General features: G+C 38.8%; 1 protein-coding gene and 1 long non-coding RNA gene across 9 annotated transcripts in view; one reads left to right on the top strand and one right to left on the bottom strand.

Moving 5' to 3' along the window:
* chd9 (chromodomain helicase DNA binding protein 9) overlaps positions 1–21,557 on the top strand; it is a 70,108-nt gene that overhangs the window by 18,274 nt on the left and 30,277 nt on the right. For 6 of the 8 annotated variants that reach the window (XM_039657147.2, XM_039657157.2, XM_039657152.2 and 3 more), the window contains exon 3: positions 13,659–14,068. In XM_039657147.2, the coding sequence (XP_039513081.2) occupies positions 13,659–14,068 (410 nt within the window). Of the gene's footprint in view, positions 1–1,457; positions 1,538–9,411; positions 9,546–13,658; positions 14,069–21,557 lie in introns of those variants that run through there. The other 2 variants (XM_089129493.1, XM_039657167.2) reach the window with 2 other exon arrangements.
* Positions 4,649–9,128, bottom strand: LOC120468637 (uncharacterized). The gene is made up of 2 exons (XR_005620263.2): positions 8,990–9,128; positions 4,649–8,868 (listed from the first exon to the last, which is right to left on the bottom strand). It is a non-coding gene; the product is annotated as an uncharacterized LOC120468637 (long non-coding RNA).

Raw genomic sequence — 21,557 nt, 5'->3', positions numbered from 1 at the left:
GCCTTCCCACAATGCAACGCGGAGTAAACATTCTCATTCTCAATTCATTATATTTATTTAACCTGTTAGTAATGTCTTGATTATTTAATGTATGTTTAAATAAATGTGTCATGAAATTAAGTTATGACAGCCACTGTGTAAATTATTATATTTAAAAAAAATAATTTAATTGGAAAAGTTAATGCAAAACCTGCCTTATATGCAATTTACAGTACATATTTTTTAATGTGACGCGTGAGTGGTGATTATTATAATAAATACCAGCTAAATGTAATAATTTGGGCCCTGTTGTATAATTAATATTATAATGTGAAATTTAGGGCTTATTTAGTTTACAGCATTAGCTAAGCTAGTTTTTTATCCTTAAGAACATTTTAATTATAATAGAATTTATTTATACACGTTGTTAAAAAATAAAAACACAGTTTAATAAAAAAAATAATTTTGTGTTTAGCTTTCTCCCCCCTGCTGTACTGAACCAGTACCTAACTGACTTCAAAACCGAGGTACGTACCGAACCGTCATGTTTGTGTACGGTACACTCCTATTCAGCAATGATTCATTAAATTGTATGTTTGAAAAACTGTTGACAGTTTGAAAGCTGTTTCATACCTGTACATTATGACAACAACTGCTCTCTCTGGGTCAGCGGCAGCATGGCTGCAGATTTGAAAGTTTAATAGACACAGCCGAATCATTATATTCAATTTAAATGTATTTATTTAAAAGTATTCAGATTCACGTGGCATTTACACTCTCTTTCTGCATGTTTAAGATTCACTTGGCATTTGAAATCCGTTTCTGCGTGTTTAAGAGAAAAAAATAATAAAAAGATTCCGGTGTCTTAATGCCTGAATGAAAATGGCTAAAGTTTGTGATTGAAGTAAGGCGTGTGTGTGTTTGCTTGCTTGTCGGCTTTCTACCATCCATGTGCTGCGTAAATGCGTTGTGTGAGTAAAACCGGTCTCTGTGTGTGTGTGCGCATCCGCCTCTTTGTGTGAGTGCATGCCTGTGTGTGGCCAACTTGCTTTGTTGCTTCCTGACCCTGCATCTGTGAGGTTTATATAACTGGGCCAGTCTGTCAGACAGAGTCTCCAACCAGCACTGTAACCTGATGCCTGATAACCTCCCACTGCATGTCTGTGTGTTTGTGCTCCCCGTCTGTATAAGTGCTTCATGCACATGTATGTGTACATTCGTTTTTGTAAGTCTGCCTCCAGCCGGCTCAGACAGACAGACGTTTGCTCATTCAACCAGTCTGACAGCTCTGTTTCTCCCTCAAGCTCTAATCTAGGGTCAGAATCAAATGACGAATGACGTCAAGAGAAAAGCCATGAGGTTCACAGATCTGGGGAGGGACATGAGGGGTTAAAGGTAAACAGGAAGTTTCTGGTAGCATTTCTATAGATAGGCGGTCTTTGCTGCACAGCGGAAGGGGAGGGAGGACAGAAAAGGAAGGACGTTGAGAAGAGGGAGGGGTTAGTCGAGTCATAAGGGGGAAAAAGCATGTGGGAAGTTTGCCAGGCCAAACTACACAGTAGGTCTCAATCTCTCAAGCCCTCTTTTACTTTACTTTACTTTCTCACTATGCATGTGTTTGTAGGTGTGTTGTGTGTATGCAGAGTTCACTTCAGTCTACTAAAAATTAGCACGCTTAGACTTTGGGATGAGTGTGCGTGTCTGTAGCCGGCCATTTTCTCAGCTCTCGCGAGGGGGGGTTAGAGGAATGTCAGGAGTTCAGGGCAATGACTCTGTCTGATCTCCTGCCTCAGCAGTTTAACCCTTCACACACACACACACACACACTCACATGACCTGCAGGGTTCTTAACAGGTGTGGGAAGTCATCTTTCAGTTAGAAAATGCTACTTTCAGCTTTCTACAGCTGTACTGTTTGGAGGAGAAGTGTTTGATTTGGTTACTGTTGGTTTATTTGTTTTTGGTCTGGAGATGGCCATTGGTTTGCGAGTTTCCGATTGGGCGAGAATTAGGGCTGCGGGTTTATGCTTGGTCAATAGATGAACAGGAGCCTCAGGGAGAAGTTAAGGCAGTTCATCAGTTTTTTTCTCATTAAAAAGTGCTGTTACCTCTGTGATGTATATATTTTAAAAAAAAAATGTATACAGTACTTAGGGCTGGGCGATATGGCCAAAAAATCATATCTCGATATTTTTTGGTCAAATGGCGATATACGATATATATCTCGGTACTTTCTACGTTTTCTATTTAGATAAAGAAAATCTTTATATTTAAAATATATATATATATATATTTATATATTCACATTCGGCCCAATGATATCCTACAAACAATGTTGATATTGAAGGATATGGAAACAAATATAATATAGGCTATGCAATATATTATGTGCAAAAAGCTTTTGTTTTTATATTGACTAAAAGCTAAACTAAAAATGAAAATAAAAACAGAAACAGAAACAAACGCACAAACTAATTATATTAGCCTGCATTTGATTACCCCATTATAATCACTTTCACTTTCATTAAAAATATATACTTGTAGGTTTAAAATTCCACATATGGCACATTTATTTTCTCCAACAACAAATATTTTAGCAATATGTTTATTTTAGTCAGAATTATTGCGTACTACGTAGTACTATTCACGCGCATGCGCGCGCCAGCGCTCGTTCAAGGAAGCATGAATTTTAGCGGAGATTCACTTGCAGAAGCTCGTCCTCTTCTGACATGGACATATTTGTTGTGAAATGGACATATTTGCTTTACTTTCTAACATTTACAGATGGAGAATATACCTGTGAAATGTAAGTTGAGCACTGAGGAAAGCACCACATCTCAAACGCATTAAACAGCGCAAGTATATCTGTTAGTCAGCAACAGTGTCTGTCAGAGCATTTGACAGGGCGGCAAGCTGCCTTAAACTTGTTAACTATATCAAAGTGATTTTGACGCAATTAATATAAGCTTGTGTCATGTTTAGGACAAATTGTACTATGTAGCCTAGCTACTTTCACTGCAGCAGCTCACACTGCAACCTCCGCTATTTTTCAGATGTGCTCATATCAAACTACTGTATCGATATAAACGGTATTGCCTCATTCCATATCGTTTCAAAAAATATAACGATACATCGTACATACTCGATATATCGCCCAGCCCTAACAGTACTACATTTTCTCTAATCATTTGCTCTATTTTGCTGTGCTTTTCAGTACAGTTTCCTTACATGAATGTCTTACTGTGGTGAAATAAAATGAAGTTTAATTTTATTTATACATGCTTGATGATTAGCATTTAAACTATTGAATATGATATGAATCCAGAAAATGTAAAGGATTCATTGTGCATACAGATGTTTTTATTATATTATAACTAGATTAAAGTGGCATCGGCTTCATTTATTATAAAGGGAGTGTTCCTTTGCTTTGCTGGTTTGATTTTCATTCTTTTTTTTCTTTTTTCTTTTTTTTTTGTAGACACGCTTTTTGATTTATTAAAATTTAATTAAACCATTGAATAGCAATACACAACATTTGGGTAAAATAAAAAAAAATGAAAAGATGGTAAATAAATATGAATTATAAATTGCATAAAAATATGTAGAAGTCTATAAAGATGCGTAGAATTCTCGTTTAATTCAATTCACAATTAATTGTATAGCGTTTTTCACAAAACATATCGTTTCATAGGAGCTTTACAGAAAATGCCTGTGTCTGTCTACATTTCAATTATGAGTGATCTGTTATCAGAAGTCACTGTCCCAAGTTCTACATTTCAGAAATGTACGTGGTACACTGGTGAACACGGTGCCATTTACGGCCCTACTTTTTTCTCTGGTCACAGCATAGCATGCAAGAGTGGCAAACAAATTGGCAGGTTCTTCCTCTTTATTTGTCAGTATGTGTACTTTGATTTGAGAATTTGCATTTTTGTGAATGGTGTTCAGTGTGTTTGAGTGATGTTTGCATGTGTATCTGACGGTGTGTTTTGTTTTCTCAGTCTTTCCCTTTTGCTCTAAATAATGAAAGAAGTGTAAAGGTCTAGTGGAGGCTACCCGCTGTGTGCTGTCTTTCTCCCCCCTACAACCCCACCCCCCACCCCCCGGCATGTATCTCTTTTCCTGGTTCCTCATGGCCTGCACAACTTACGAATCTATCTATCCATCTATCCATCTCTCCATCTATCCATCTATCTATCTATCTATCTATCTGTCTATCTGTCTATCTATCTATCTATCTATCTATCTATCTATCTATCTATCTATCTATCTATCTGTCTATCTGTCTATCTGTCTGTCTGTCTGTCTGTCTGTCTGTCTGTCTGTCTGTCTCTGTCTGTGTCTATCACTAGCAGTTATTAATCTACAATGCAGCCTAATTTATTTGTTTCATGTATATTTATGTGTTAACATGGTATCCTCTGAGACAGACTAGGTCACCCAACCAAACTCTGAATTAGTGTTCTCATGTTACCAAAATGTAATAGTTGGTACCAATACCAGTACAGGTTATGGTGCTCTGTTCTAATTTCGTTACCATAGAAAAAAATTATCTTTTTTATTATAATATATATTTTTGTAATTATTATTTGAAAATAAACATAGCAAATAAATGAATTACTTAAACTATCAATAATTATAAGAAAACAAAACATTAAAACATTAGAATGTAGCCTTCAAATATTGTTTAATTAAATAATTGCATTAACAATATAAAGTGAAAATTTAGTAATAAAATGAAAAATAAAGAAACATTACAGGTAACAGAACAAGTGGCTGTTTTTTTTTTTGCGCTTACATTTTAAGACTTAATGCAAGGATCGATTTGCTATGTGGCATCTATATAGCGTCTATGATGCTATGGTTATCACACTGTCAAACAAAATTATATACAGAAACAAAGAATCAATGAAGCTGTTATCACTTCAGTTCACGCTCAATGTATGAGTGGAAAGCAAGTATGCAGGCATCATGCAGAACACACTGGCATATTGAGCGTATTCTGACTAACTTACACTTCTGATTGGCCATTGCCTTCACACGCGCAACAAACATGTCTGCAAATGGCTTTAATTAATGCTGCAAAAAACATGTTGTATAGACCTTATGCATCAGAGAAACGTGGGCGCCATCATCTTTAGAGTATTGTCTTTGAACTTCCGTTTTTGCGGTCGCTCTGTATATTTCTATGGCATAATCGAGGAGTAATTAGCTGGTGAAGTGAATTTACTTATTGTAGAGTTAACAAAAGTTATCATGAGCATTGTAATGTTTATCATAAGCATTGTAAAGCAGATGTCTTAACAAATATCGACCAGGATTTTTTTTTTACGAGCAGTTCAGTCATACCTATGCAAGATCGCTGTGAAAATACAGTCCGGAAGTCAAAAGACAACAAGCGCAATGCTAAAAAGGGGCGGGGCTACATAAGGTCTATATTGGCCAAAATGCTTTTGCTTTGTACCTCAGTTATTGTTTGGTATTGGTATCATAGATTTTGCTTCTTTAAAAAAACTGATATGATAGATTTGTTTGCATGTGGCCATTATGTTTTTGAAACCATTTATGTACTGAAGAACGTGTGAAAGCAAATACGTGTAGTGTGTTTGTGTGTGTTTGTGTGTTTTAGAGGGGATTTGTGGTGTGTACTGTGTGGGTCATTAATAGCCTTCGTGTTTAATGGGTTCAGGAAACCAATGCTACACATCAGGCCTTCCCTCATTAATCCTCTCTTTCCTCCAGCTCTATCCGCTGTACTCCACATTAGTCTGCAGGTCTAGTCCTAATTATGGACTCTAAACTCTCTCTCTCTGGTCCTGACAGTGTAATTCATTTTCACCTAAGCAGGACACAAATTTTAGGTTATGGGCAGGGATATCATTACAGTGTTAGACTGTTATAAAAGCTCAGATCTATGGGACGGTATGGAAATTTCATGTCCAAAAGTATTGTGATTTTGATTTATCAGTATTATCACGGTTTTGATAAATGAGATGAAAGTGTTCAAAAAGACCTGATGCTCACACTAAAAACATTTCAACAAGTTTTATATTTGAAAATTAACAAACAACAAACAAATAAGCAACTCTATGCAGTTTTTTTAAAGCAAGATTCTATTCTGTGCCATTTCCTTCTTTATAATGACCGTCGTCAATAGCAACGCATTATTACATAGCGCACATTCATGTATCACAACGGACGCGTGTTCTTGTTTCTTTCAAATACAACTTGCCGTCTTGCGTCTCCCTTCTAAAAGCCTTCCTTCCGCTAGAAACAAAATAGTCCCTGACCGTGAACAGCAACAACGTTCTAATGTGTGTAATATATGCATGAAACTGAAAGCTCAAATAAAAACAACAGGAACTGCAGTGTTAAATAGAACCGTTGGGTGAAGCGGTCATAGACGTGTTGTAACATGAAAAAAGCACAGCTAATGACCAATCAGAATCAAGGATTGGAATAAAGTGTTTTAAAATGATAATTAAATTTTAAACGATAATACTAATACTAATACTAATACATTTTATCGTGGTTTATTTTGAAACCGGTAATCGTCTCATCCCTACTCAGAATCAAGTGAGAGAACTTTAATATGTCATAAGTGTGTGAAAATGGGACATTTAAGTAAGGGTTTTATAAAAGTGCTTTTGTTAAACTTAAGAGGGAGGTCATCAACAGCAGGAAAAAGAACTGGCTTAAACAGAATTTTTTCAATTTTTCTTGACTGTGCAAATGTTACCTCCTGATGCGGGTGTTTTGTGGGTGGTTTTAAATGTGTTGCTATGTAGATGCCAAGGTAGTATTTAGTAGGTAGAGGTAGAGTATTTGTTGGATGTTGCCATCTGGGGTTGAGGGTGTGCTGGGTGTTTTTGGCCTAAAAGGGCCCACTCCACTCAAGTCTTATGATATCTTCATGGTTAGGCTTTGGAGCTTTGAAGGTCGAAGGATTTTGTTGGTTTAATCAAACTTGTAGTGCCAATAAAAACAAATTTCCTCTCAAGACATCACTTTTGGCCACTACTGTATGTTTGGTGTGGTCAGTACCAGAATAGTGCTAATGTAGACCCTGCTTACTGTGGGCTTATGGGTCCAAGTCATCACTGGTGCACTGCTACAGTTTTCCAGGTTTCAAACAATGTCATTATTACTGCATTTAGCGCATTGATTTGTAGAGTTTTTTTTTTTTTTTTTTTTACTAGGTCAGTTAAAAAAAGACAATCAAGCTTGTATTCTTTCATTAACTTGGTTATTATGCAACTCTTTCTCTCTCCCTCTCTTTCTTTCTCTGTGGAGCTGAACTCCTCCCAATATTTGGTGATGCTTTCAACTTATTTACATATTAACCATTTGGTTGCCATGGTGTAGAGGTGGTTTGCGCCATGTGACCTTCAGAACATGTACATATCTCTTTTTCCTCCCTACGGTACATACAAGCACACTCTTTTCTTTGCTGTATTCATCTTCTAAGTTATTCTTTCTTGGCTGCCTGTACACACAAATACAGTTTGCACATAAAATGAACTACTAAGCAAATCCTATAAATCTTTTAGTAATTTAGCAATAACATTTTCACATTACCACATTCTCTTTACAAATTACAGGCATATTTCATTATATGATTTATTTAATTATTATCTATATTTATCAATTTCATTTTATTTTTTGCATGTAAGTAGATGATCGCATGAACTGTCTATTGAAGCCTTCGTTTGAGTCCAAACTTCAAGGCCTTGTTATCGCTCTCTCTCTGTTTTGTTATCTCTCTCTGTCACACAAAGCCTGTTACAGAACATTGTATTTTACGGAGCCCTTAAAGGGAAGGTTAACGTTTTCCATTCCCCTGAGAAACTTTGAGTTTTCTCACAAAAAACGTTTGCATTCGAATTCGAACTCAAATTCAAATTCAAGTTCAATTCGAAATATTTTGTTCAAACAAGGTTTATCGGGGTAAGCTCCAGAGCGCAAAATAATTGACTCCCTTGCTGCAGCTACACAGTGTGCCACCTAGTGAGAAGGGGTGTTTTTAAATGACTTTAAGGTCTCTTGTATTGCGTTTACTCAATTTAACCTTGTAAAAGTTGATCTTACTCTAGTCCCAAGGCTAGGCCTTGCCAAAGCTAATCTCTCTGCAACTCTGTAAGATTCTTATGCTAAGCTGACCCACTTTTGTGTGTCATTTCAGATTGGGGTGTGGCATAAACACTCATTTTCCTCCTCTCTATTTTTTCAGAGTGCAAACACTTGCTTTCATTTTTGCTGTGTGTGTATGTGTGGGCACAAGTGTTTTTTGCAGTGCACGTGAACAGTTGCACATGGCCAATCTATCACACTTTGGGAAAGTGAGGACACAACCTCATTTCCCTTTGAGTGTCTGTTGTCACTTCCTGTTAGTCGATCCAGCTGCACATGAACTCATGCCACCTGCCTGTGTGTGTAAATCTGATGATTGTAGTGCTGACATGATTATGATGCATTTAAAATTGTAATTGTGATTTTATTTTACTTGTTTGGATAAAAAACAAAGATGTTTTAATGCAAATTATCTGTTGAATGTATGTGTAGTAGGTGTATTCATTTTCTTGAACACTTGTTGTTGTTAATTTTTTTTTTTATGCCTGGTTGGATTCAGCAAGAAAAAAAATCAGTATTTTTAGGGTTAAGTTGTGAAAGTTAATGTAATAACAGCTAGCACCCTCTGCTGGACCTCCTGTTTCACAATGAGCTAAAGAGGGTGAGAGAGAGAGTGAGCGAGCAAGGGAGAGAGAGAGAGAGAAAAACGAGTCCGGATTTTAACGACATCTCTAATATTCATGCTGATGCGTTTTGCTGCTTTGTGCTTTCATTTCTCGCCGCTGCGTCTGCGTCTCCTGCTCGCCGCACACACCCCAGCCTGAGAGAGGGGAGGGGAACAAGGGAAAAGGAAGGAAAGAAAACAAGTGGAAATAAGGAAAACAAGCTACGAAGCGTCCAACTGAGCCAGTACAAAAAACCTTTTGTGTTAGCAATCCTACCTTCGTCTGGTATGTGAAAGGAGAAAGAGGAACGAGAAGTCTTGTTGGTCTATGCGTGTGTGTGAACGCAAGAGAGTGGACGAGAAAACGACGGCCGGGCGAGATCGAGTGCAGTTGTTCTCGGACGGACGGTTGGAGGGAATCGATGAGAAAGAGAGAGCAAAGGAGGGAGGGAAAAGAATAGACAGAGCCCAGCTGAGCACAGCAGAATGAGAGAATCCAGGACCAGCGTGGCTGCTTCATCAGTCTCTTCCTCATTCCCTCGTTTTCCGTGAAGCGCGGCTCCATGCAGCCCGGCCAGGGGAGGAGGAGGTGGTGAACAGGGCTTCTTCAGCCACGGACCTGCCGGGGGAGGAAGGGAGAGAGCGAAAGTGAGCGAGAGAGAGAAGGGAGGAGGGAGTGTGCAAAAGAGAGAGAGAGAGAGAGAGAGAGAGAGAGAGAGAGAGAGAGAGAAAACGGCGAAAGGGCAAGGCTTTTGTTGGCGGTTGGAGTGAGGGAAGAGGGGGGAAAGAAGAAAAGAAAAAACATGTCTACGGTGAAGAGACCGAGAGGACGGGTGAGTGAGTGAGTGAGTGAGAGAGCGAGCATGTGTTTGTGTATGGGGTGGGGGAGGGAGGAGGAGGAGGAGGGGGAGGAAAGGGTGGAGGTGGGGGAGGGGGCCAGCAGGAACTGAACAGCTACAGGCTCATGCGGCAGGCTACACAATTGCCGCCATCTTGTGCTAACTGCTTCTCTCCATTTCTTATTTTCTAGCTTGCATGCTAACAGGGAATGCTATGTTAGCTAGCTTTTGGTGCCTTGTCTACTTTTCTTCCTGTTTCGTTTTTGGTCCGTGGGATGTGCCACATGTGCGCATCAGGCTTTGAGCGGCAGTGCCTTATGCACGTTTCTGTTCCAGTATAGTTTCATTATAAGCGGTGACGTTGATGACCTGAGCGAGGAGAGAGATTGAAATTGCTGCAGCGCTGGCAGCCTGTAATTTCAGTTATTTATAGATGTGTAACATAGCTGCAGTGCTCATGGCTTGCTGCATTTTCCCCTCGCTCGCTCTCTCTCTCTCTTGCTCGCTCACGTCATATTCTCTCTATTACTCATTTTCTCATATACGCCCTCCCTCCTTTCCCCTATAGCTTTTCTCCTTGTCTCCATTCCTGTTGATTTACCCCTTCATGCCTCAAATGGATTAGTGTGAATATTTCAGGAGAGCTCAGTCTCACTGCTCTCTGGCTCATGTTTAGCCACCGAATGAGTTAGTGTTTATAACCCTCCCCCACTCTTTTCTTTTGTTTCACTCTTTCCAGATAATTCCATTTTATTTAGCCATCAGGAAAGCACAGGCGGGTGATCCGATTTTATTTGCGGTCTCTTTTTGTTGTTTTTTGAGTCAACAAAGCTTTATTGGCATGACAGGAACATTGCTTTGGACATGTGTCATGTTTATAAAGAGCAAGTGTGCAAAATAAAACCCAATAAAGTAAAAGATAAGATCTCGTTCTCCTTCTTTATGGGGTTCAAACTCACTTTACCTGCTTTCCTGGTGAGAATAAGTGTGAGAATTTTAGGAATTGGAGTCAGCGAAATGGGCATGAATAATAAAAGTTGTCATGTCTCGGCCTGTTATATGACCGTGCGGTGAATTATACATGTCTGTCTTTTTATTTCGTGGGGTGAGGGTGGATAATGTGAAAAAACTGGCTCTCAGGTTGATGATTTCAATTCTTGACCTTTGATTAGTGGGTGATGCCATTCTGATGAACTGTGACTGAACACTTCTATTCCATATGTTTACAAAAATGATCTATCATGTTTAAATGCTTAAACTGGTGATATAGTTATAAATGCGTGCATGAGTGTGCAGCCTGCCCTCCGTGGTGTTCTGCGTTTGCCTGTGCAGTTGTCCGAACCTTTCCTTTATCGTCCTCTAGGCTATAGCTGGTTGGCCACGTGAGTGGATAGCACTGGATATTATGAAACCCAAGCTTTAAGAACATTGATGATGCAGCAGTTCAAAGTTGGAGGATTTCCCATGTTGTCATCCAGTATGTGTGGGTGGACTCAGGCTTACCATGCTGCACTGCTTCAGCTACAATCAGATTGAGAAAGGATCTCCAAGGATTTTTATCTTGGACTTCCTCTTATGTTTAGTCTACTGGCAAGGTCATGAAATACCTAGTGTGCTTATTAAATTCTCAACCTGTATTGAGCTGGGTAAAGAAAGACCCCAAACTCTTAAATGGTATTTGAGCTGTAAGCACATGAAGTGCCTCTACTACCTGACAGGCCTCACTGTAAAAGGTGTCGTGAGAAATCACACCTGTCTCAGTAACAGCCCTAGACACTGTAACTGCAAAATAGAACCAGGGGAGCGAGACATGTTTTAGCCAATCAGTAAACCAGCCATTCAGAAATGTTATTTGCCTGTCAACAAGGTATCCAATTAAATGTTTTGCCCTCCAGGCACAAAGGCTGGTGAAATTCCCAGTTCAAATATATAGGCCAGGGATTGGCAACTTCGGTCCTGGAGGGCCACTGTCCTACAGAGTTTAGCTCCAACCCTGAAAAAATCACCTCCCCGTAACTTTCTAGTTATCCCGAAGACCTTGATTAGCTTGTTCAGGTGTGTTTGATTAGGGTTGAAGCTAAACTCTGGCCGTTTCTCAATATGCATTCTTGTGTTCTTGTGGACTTGTGAAACGTCATCATTCACTGCCCAAATACTATTCAAATTCAAAGTTCATTTCTAGCCAAGTCCAGTTCAGATCCCCGGATGTGTTCTTGATCCGCCCCGCTTACCGAGGATGCATTGAGAGATGACTTGTGTGGACTTGAGACAGCCAGGTATCCCAGAATGCATCTCGCACCAACCATAGCAAAGGACAAAACCCGCGTAATATCAAAATACTACTGTTATTTTGTCATGAAATGTATTTTTAAGACTGTTTCAGGCAAGAATGTGGTTGTTTAAATCTCAAATCTGTGGTTTATTTATAAAGTTTGAAAAATGTATCTGACGTTTTCGGAGTTGTGACATCCAAGCGTTCACTGGGTGCTCAGTGCTTATTGCTCATCAACCCCGACTGGAACAGCTTTTCCTCGGCTAGTGCTTCCGACGTTTACCGCTGGCGCTTATGTCTCTAGTCTAGTGGATAAACTTGACGTATAATTTGTTTTTTTTTATAGTTAAAAAATTCGTTTTGGCTGAGGCTTTTTTTTATGAAAAGACGCAGAGTGGTGTTTTATAGCATATTTCGTTTTATTGTTGCCTAAAATATACATAAAGGGATAACCGGAGTAGTCAGAGCATCCGGAGTGACGCGATCAATAACGCGCTGTTCCAATTGCAGAATAACCGGACTCTCTTCCTCGGGAGTTCGTTCTCCTGAGTCGAACTTAACAAGTCCGAACTACCAAGGACGCAAGTCCGAACTTGTGCACTTGGTATTGAGAAACAGCCTCTGTAGGACAGTAGCCCTTCAGGACTGAAGTTGCCCATTCCTGATATAGGCGTATATAAAATGTGCAGAAAAAAACATATTTTCTTTGTTTTTTTGAACTATCACAATCCCTGGTTTCTTTTAATTTAATTAAAATCAGCATGAAATGGAAATCCCCCTATCTTCCAAATTCATGTTATTAATCTTACTTTGAACAAAATGCATACATTTCAGGGTTTTTTTCCTTCTTTTTTTTTTTGAGCCCATAATTTTTAATCAAAACATCATAACTGGATCTTCCAGTGAAAATACAGACTTCTCTCTGACATATGCTGGACTTCTTTCATCATTTAGCCTGCTTAAACCCCAGCCCTTTATTTTAGTCGACTGCAAGCTCACATGCAGATCTGCCTCCATTCAATCAACAACTGAATAGAATCAAGTCCCTGCCATATGTCACAATTCGAGAAAAAAAATGTATTTGTCTCTACTTTCATTACATTGCGGCTCAGTTAACTTTTCATTGACGCTGTTATTATATTTTTTGTTTTGAGCCCAATTTCTTTAAATCAGACATTATCAAAAGGTACTGTACCTGTAGAGCTTTGCCTTCACTGTACATATTATGTAAAACTACCTGCAAAACTACCTGCATTTGGCTGGTTGGTCATTAATTTTATTATAAATTATTTTCATTTTAATTTATAAAATACATTTTTTCACATTCTAGGTTGCTTGGATCTCTTTGGAGGTCTAGGTTTTGGAGAGAGGTTGTGTGCTTGAAGTTAACATAATGGTGAAAGTTAGTGAAACATCTTAAATCACTTACAGAACCTTTAGTCTTACGTGCAGAGTAGCTGTTTCACTGTTCTGACTTTGTCCCCCTTAATAAGAAACCTATTAAAGTATTTACATCCACTTGAGTCCAAGTTTTCTAGGTCATGACTAGAGGAGTAATGTTATAGCTGTTCATGCAGCTCATCGTTCTGTTTCATGTTGTATAGCACTCTCAAATTGACCGGCAGACTAGTCTACATGTCGTCATGGTATCTTAAATAGTGTATTGTTCATCATGGGTTTAGCATATGGAATTACAGAATCCTGAAATAGAAACTTATCTATTGGCTTCCTGTAAAGCACTGCCTACACAACAATTCTAGATGAAGCTAGTCCTATGGAGAACATTAATATCATGGTTGGATGGTAACATCTTTTTTTTCTCTCTTTTCTCACAGCCTCCTAAGAACACTAATGGTCCCAGCAGCCAGCCTCGGGTACTCAGCCCTCCAGTGAAAAACAGTTCCTCTTCTTCCTCTTCGTCATCCTCGTACGTATCCGTGTCTGAGAAGAGGGTGCCGAAGCGACATCAGCAACAGCAGCAGCAGCCGCAGCAGCAGATGGATTCATCTCTTTCGGACGATAAACAACAGAAGGCCAATCGAATAATCTCGGAGGCCATCGCCAAAGCACGAGAGAGGGGAGAGAAAAATATTCCACGCGTCATGAGTCCCGAATGCTTTCCGTCTTCATCGTCTCAGCACCGCAGTCACAGGGCAGGTTCTTCCAAGTCCAGAGGCAAGAATAAGAGTTCCAAGAAGGCCCGGATTGTGGCGTCATCCAAGCCCAAGCAAAAGGCTAAAATTGGGTAAGACCACTGTGACATTCTTCCCAATCTAAAGGATGAATGACATTTCATTCATTTTTTTTTTTTTTGTCTGGGAGCGCAAGGGGAAGTGTCATACAGATGTCATAATACTGTCATAATTTGTGATGACTTCTTCAATTCATCCAAGAACATCTCTGTAACTTCACCTGCATGTTGTTAGCCATGCAGCTAGTTAGTGCAAGTTAAGATCCACCTTATCCTTAACCAAGTTAAGGTATAAGATGCAGCGCTGTATCAGAGCGTGAGTAGCATTGAATGTCATGTTAAATGCTGTTAGCTTGAAATAGCGGTTTAATTAAGCATCAAGGCAGGGGTCGGCAACCTATTGCGCATGTGCCAACACTGGCACGCGGAGGGTTATTCGCTGCAAATTTCAGAGATATTCAACCAAGTATACTGAGTCCTTATTAAACATTCCACACACATCGAAATGACTGTGATGCATGTGGAAACTCCGTTCATGCTTACCTGGTTACTTCTTCTGTTTTCTCTGATCGTATAGCCATCCAATCATGAAAAGAGCAAAAGAGAAGTGGGTGTACTTGGCACCGACCCTTGCAAGCCATGAGAGGCTGTACCATATTTTAAATAGGGGTAACGATACACGTATTCGTATTGAACTGCTTGGAATGAGGCTTTCGGTTCGGTACGCATTACAAATCAGGATCAGGATCGTCTTTGCAAAGATGGCAAGCGCAGCAAAATCCTCTGTAACATTGTAACTTTGTAAGTTCAAGAAAATATTAAGTCAAACAAAAATGCTAACGTTCCATTAGATGTTTACAGATACATTTTCTTTTAATATCATGCTGATGATTCTGCCTTTAGCTTTTATGAAGTCTTTGGACCTAGAAGGTGCACTCTCCATGCATGTGTTTACACATTTTATATCTTACCTGTTACAGAACCTTCTAGCAAACCTTTTTGAACCAAAGACCCCTTTTAATAATCCCAAACTGTATGAGAAATGAGAAATTCTGCCCTAAAAGTTCTTCCGAGAAATGTTGGAAATTTGATTATTAAAGACTAATATAGGGGCCATTTTTTTAATAATATTTTATGAATTTGTTCACTAGTATGAAAAAACAGATCAGTAGGGATGGATTCTGAATGCAGAACCAGTTTCTAATAGATCGGTAATCTGAGGCAGGACTATTTTAGCCTAATTGTTAATGCCAAAGACCCCCAATATGATGCAAAGGATGCCTATTTGGCATTTATGTTGTAATTGTACCAAAGCCTCAATAAATGGATGTATTTTTTTATCTGAAAAATATTCATTCAAAACAATTATGAATTATTTTCTGAATAAATAGTGGTCAAATTTGTTTGGTCTTAAACACATCACCTTGTACCACTTTGAAGCCACCTAAGGGGTCCTCAGGACCCAGTTTGAAAAGCGCTAATTTGAGGGTTTCATGGAAAATCTGTCGCTTGTTTTATAACCCACAAACATGGCAAGGGAACAAACGTGCTAAACATACAGTCCCATTTTTGTTTTGGTTAATGATTCCTTTAAAAATGTTACCTTACACATAACAGCAGTGCTCTCACAGACAGCCTCTTCTGGAGAGTATGAATAGATCAAAAGTCTGAACCAAATATGCAGTGCTTTATGACATCATGATGTCATCTGATCTGCATTAATGGTGGACTGAATGGAAGAACGTGACATGAGATTTCTTGGTCTCTGCAAACTATGTTCCACTATATTGTTTGGCTTTTCCAGCTCTAAGGTTCAGTCTAGATGCTGCTTTGTTCTTAGGAAGGCCACATGCTCTATTATGGTCCATTGCTGAGATTACAAAGCTAGCATGAAAGTGTTTAACATTCCTGCTGTGCTTGTAAAAGTAGTATGTTGAATTTCTTCCATGACTTGTTCATCGTGCTTAATGGATTAGCAGTCTGACTGACCCAAATACTTCAGCAGTAAAGGCAAGACAAACCGGACATGTGTATGTTTAAACTCAACCCCTCTTTCGGTAATTTCTTTGCTTGTTTAACACTGTTGCTTGGCTCAGTCACCTCTGTTGTACAGATTACATTATTTACCACACCTGACAGGGGGAAGCAGATGTTTATTGCCAGTTTGCAGATACTCCAAAATGAGAGGGGCAGTTTTTCATTTTGAATTGCTAATAGACTAAGTGGTCATCTTCTACCTGTTGTTCAGTACTCAAAGTTACCTGTCTGGTATGGCAAGCTTTTATTAAGCTTGGTTTGCAGCGCAAGTGTGAACAGGATGTTGTAATCTAGCATTATTCTGCTGATAGGCTAATGTGTCAAGTAGTTGCCGCTCTGCTCTAAGTGAGTGGCATTTATTAAGGGTTGAGTGTTATGTTGTAGGTAGTAGTGTCTTGACCATATGGAATTAGGAATTTTTCAAGTTACAACAATGTGCAGGAAATTGTTATGTCAGGGTTTTTTAAAAAGGAAAAAACAAACAAACACATTTTTCTAAAAAAAAGTATTCTAAATCTCTCTAACAATAAATGTTTAGTGTGATGACCTGCATTTTTTATGACAGGAAAACCTTAGCAAGAAAAAATATTAAATACAAATAATTAATCTGGGAAAAAAGATTAGAACCAATTATACATATCATTGACCTTTTTACATTAAAGATAATAAAATGTAAATAATAAAAAAAAAAAATCAATAAATAAATCTGCATTGCAAGCTTCTAGTAAAGTATTCTCACATACCAAGCTGTTAATGTTTATTATAAACATATTAATATATTATATTAAAACATAATTAATTAGTGTTGGGTATTATTTGAATTCCTGGTTTCAATTTCATTAAGGTAGAAACATTTAATCAAACATTTATTTCAAACATAATTATGGCAGACTGTTTGTTGCAGCTGATTTCCATGAATTGAAATCAGCAGTCTAAAAACAATAAAGTTACCACAGCAAAAACAACTGGACTAAATAATATAAATTCCAAACTTTAGTAAAGACAAGAAATTATTAATAAAATAAGAACAAATAAATAGCACAGATAAATACAACAAAATTCAGATACTAAAATGTGGCATGTAAACACTGCATATCACTGATTGGTCAGAGAGAATCATCACTACCAGCGTCATTAGATTTGCATCACGAGACACCAAACCTGCTAGATTTAAATAGTTAGCAGCAGCAGTATCACTGTTTCATTTATTCGCACTATTTCTTGAAACGACTTGCTTGAAAAAAAAAAAAGTTGTGCCAAGAACACTTCAGTTCAGACGTCACAAAAGGCTTCATTGAGAATGCAGTGGGTAAAAAAAAATTGTCTGTTAAAAAAAACTCTTCTGAATCATAAAATGAAAATTGGACACCCTACAGTCTCATTGGCTTCTTGAACGTATAAATGAAGGGCACAAGACCGCAAGTCCAAAGTATGTAATTTGGGGCATGGCCATTGAAAATTGTTCCACCTCAAGTTTTGAGGTTGTAGCGAAGCGCCAGTCCCCATTACCATGCCCCACCCCCGGGTGCCGTGTGGGATGGGTGAACGGAGTATGGTGATGGAGGTTTCGCCCAGTAACCATTCCCTGTGGGCTCCTCATTCCTCCATTACACTGCAGCCGATGGAATTCCTGTTGAACATGCTGGTCCCTCTGTAATGGACCAATCAACCGTTTCAATCTGGGTTCCCCAGGATAAGATGTCGATAGCAGCATCAGAGGGTGAGCTGGCCTCTGGAGATGACAACTCAGCTGTGTTTTTTCCCTCTTGGAGTTTAATATTGCCCGAGCCAGATCCAGAAATGTCAGCTATGCTGAAACGGGCTCCCAGGCTCGAGTGGAACCCTTCACCGTGTCCTGTTCGGTCTCGGTTGGAGGATTGGTATCTCAGTGCCTTTCTTTTTCGAAGTGCATGGAGAGCTTACCAGGCTGTGGATGGCACCTTTCTCTGCCAGAAACTGCCTGGATAGCTTATCCCCCTCACTACCCTTGATGGAGGAGTGGTGAAGGGTTGCGAGGTTATCCCTCCAGTGGAGCGGTCTGTCGCGGGTCCCTGTCCTGCTCCTCGCTGCCCCACCTCAGGTACATCTGTGGTTCCCTGGCCCCTGGCACAGTGTGTGTAAGCCTGAAGATGCTTCCTACTGCTCCAGCTGGCCCCGAAACTGCCAGCAGACTCGGCTTGCGATTCATTTCGCTTGGCTTCGCCCTGGCTTAGTGATATTCATCATGCCAAGGTGTTGAGCTGAGATGCTACTAAGATTAGTGATATTTATCACACCTACGTGTTGGGCGCTGCTTCTGTCCTGTGTGCGCACGTCGCAGTCCTACCTCAGATTTGTGAGATGTTCAAGTGTTTGGCAAGTGTTTGCCATGTTCCGATGTTAAAACCACAATTAATGGTCTGGTTTCTAAAACTTTCACTCAGGAGAAAAAAAATCTGCCTCTGAACTTGAAAGAAATAAAGATTTGACCTTTATCATGATAATTATCGATATCGACTGAAATATGTTAACATTATAATATTTTTGGCCATATAACCCAGTATGTACCCTATATATGTGTTCATTGGTTCAATGAAGGAAGAAGCAGGTTGTTAATAGCTTTTCAAACTCACTTTTCTAAGTGGAGTTGGCGATGCAGTATTGGACAAAAGTGAAGTGAACCATGCGATGCAGATTGAAACTGATACCGTAAATTTACTCTTTCCCTGTCTCGCTGAGATTCTCTCTCACACGTTCAGTGCAGTTTTAATGCAGTTATAGTACTGTGATTTATTGCAAATCAATTGTGACGTAAGACTAGTTGTTTCGTAACATGCTGAGCGTGTGATGGAGATGAACAGATACTGGATGTTTACATTATTAATATATTGAAAGAAAGAAGTAAGAGTGCAGTGCTCTCTTTAATATCCTTTTATGGGTATGTTTGTGCAACCATGTGTTGGCAGGAGAATAAGTGTGTGCGTACATGTAGCCTAGGTTACAACCCTGAAATATTAATGCAGCCTTCTGTGTTTGGTGCCAAAGACCTTCCGCTCTCGTCCGTCGTGCAGGTGTGTATGCATGTAGATGCGTTTGCTTCTGATTCATATAGATCTTATAAACTGATGCATCATAAGAAACAAGAGAGAAACACACAAATCTCCATGTTCTTTATGACTTATCCAACCACCCTGTTGTCGAACATGCAGTGGCAACTACAGTCAATAAAAATGTATTTTATTTACCTTTCACCATCTTTGTGTGTGTGTATGTGTGTACTGGTATGTGTGTGCTTGTGTGTGTATTTGTGTAGATGTTTTTTTTACATGGATGTTTTCAGAGTGCTTGTAAAGTGACAAAGTACAGGCATTAAAATAAAAGGTGATTTAAATTTAAGTTCCTTTAAGAGAAAGATGGCAGAGATGTATTAATGTAAAAACGATCAATCAAATTATTGAACAAATAGTTTAGTCCAATTAGCAGGAAGTGTAAAAAATAAACAATTTTTATGAAAAACTTTTCTTTTTTATTTTCTGTTTAACAGAGTTAATGAAATGTTGACCATTGACCTTAGTGGCCTGTTGTCTGGTGTCTTTTTCAGGAATTATAACACACAATATGTGGTGTAAATGTAAGAATGATAAGAAAGCACTGTAAGAATGAGTCCGAAATTTTCATATGTGTTTTTTCATATTTTGTGATTTGGTGGCTCTGAATTGTCAAAACACCATTCAAACTGCTTGCTACGGCATGTGAAAACACAAATCAAACCCGATCCGATTTTTTTAAAAACAGTTTTTTATGATGGACGAAAGTTTTGGAAGCAGTGTGCAAGCGTGATTGACATACCGTGAGGTCGTATTTATTTTTTTAACACGCGAAAATTTCGGACGTGAATTTCGGACTCGGTGTGCAAGGGCCTTGACACAGATATTTCCCTGCGGTTTGGCCTCATTTACATGAAAACCCTGTTTTTATCAAAGTGAAGATTTCTGATAATGGCGGTTGTGTGTTGCCATGTCAACTGGGAGAAACAGGTTTTTTGTTTTTGGGGGGGGGGGGCAACATTTTTATAAGGATAGTACGTGATACAGCATAAACACAGAAGACAAAAACGGCAAAATAATTGCTTTGTTTTATGGAAAATCTATCTATCCTTTTTCTGTCATGTTTTTATATAAAAAGGCAGAAAGTTTGTGGTTGATTTTGGACCCTGTGTGTGCATGTGTATTTGTGAGTCCCTCAACAAAGGACAGCAAAAGAAAGATGTTTTGGTTGTTAAACCTTCTTACCTCATGATTTCACATGCTCTGTCCATACACATAGAAGAGCCGAGTGTCGTAAAGACCAACGCTCAGTCTCATTTCACAGCTGCTGAGTGGAGCTTGTGTGTCACTCACAGGATACAGCATTACTGCTTCCACCCACGCCGCGAGCTTCACTCTGATCAGGTCGCTAGGCAACCAGGAAGTCACGTTGTCCCAGAGACTAGTGAAGTGTAACATCATCCAGAGAGGAGGACCCAGAATGAGAACAGGAGTGAAAGAGCAAATGATGCACACAGCTTACGTCCTGAGAATCATTTCCTGTTTATCAGGGCTGTGTGCCCTGCACTGAGGAGAGATTGCAAATGTGTTACCTTTTTAGTGTCTACCATAAGAATTTGAATTCTGTGCAGTGCAATAGTGACAGAATACTGGTTGCAATTTCTTGTGTGTTGTGTATTTTTTGTATTTTTTTCAAATTCTGCCATAGCTGAAACGGTCTGTTCAATGACCACAAAGCACTATTTCGATTGTTGAGAGGAGACCGCTATTAACTGCATAACCTTCTTCTTACTAATGATTATAACCTTATAACGCAACAATAAATAACCCACGCAACTAAGTCTCTTCAACATGGCAAATATTGTGATTTCCATGATGCCGAATACATGGATGGAATCCAGTCACAAGCTGAAATTAATGTATAAAGCGGAATGTAGCGGAATTTTTGAATGAATAAAAGTAGGGCTGTGAAATTAATCAAATCTCGATATGGACTAGTATCTGTGAATATTAAAGCTCAATAAGATTAGCTATTGATGATAAGCTACTGAAGTCTGTTCTTCATGGCTGTGTGAATGAGGGCCACAATTTCTTCTACTACACTTATAATGAAGCAAGTGTGACGCCCATGGTGCTTTCAGCGTCTGTACTCTCACTAAGAGGATCTGCAGAGCTGTTCTAAGTTCACTTCACAAGCATTTCACCATTTCATTTGATTAAACTATATCATATAGACACAGAAACACAAAGATCTTCACAACAATCCTTCAAGGTAAACATTTGGTGTAACTTGAAGAAATTATAACAGAGCTATTGCACAGTAGTGTACTTGTTCAATTAAAACATTTAATTATAATAATAATAATAATAATAATAATAATATATGCTCAGAAACTCAAAGGTCTTCATTACAACCTGCCAAAAGAAAAGTTCAGTCTAACTTAAAGATATTATGAAATAAATAAATTACAATTGCACAG

The sequence above is a fragment of the Pimephales promelas genome, chromosome 1, assembly GCF_988280905.1.
Source record: "Pimephales promelas chromosome 1, fPimPro1.hap1.1, whole genome shotgun sequence".
Lineage (NCBI taxonomy): Eukaryota > Metazoa > Chordata > Actinopteri > Cypriniformes > Leuciscidae > Pimephales > Pimephales promelas.
This window is presented reverse-complemented; position numbering and strand designations above follow the sequence as displayed.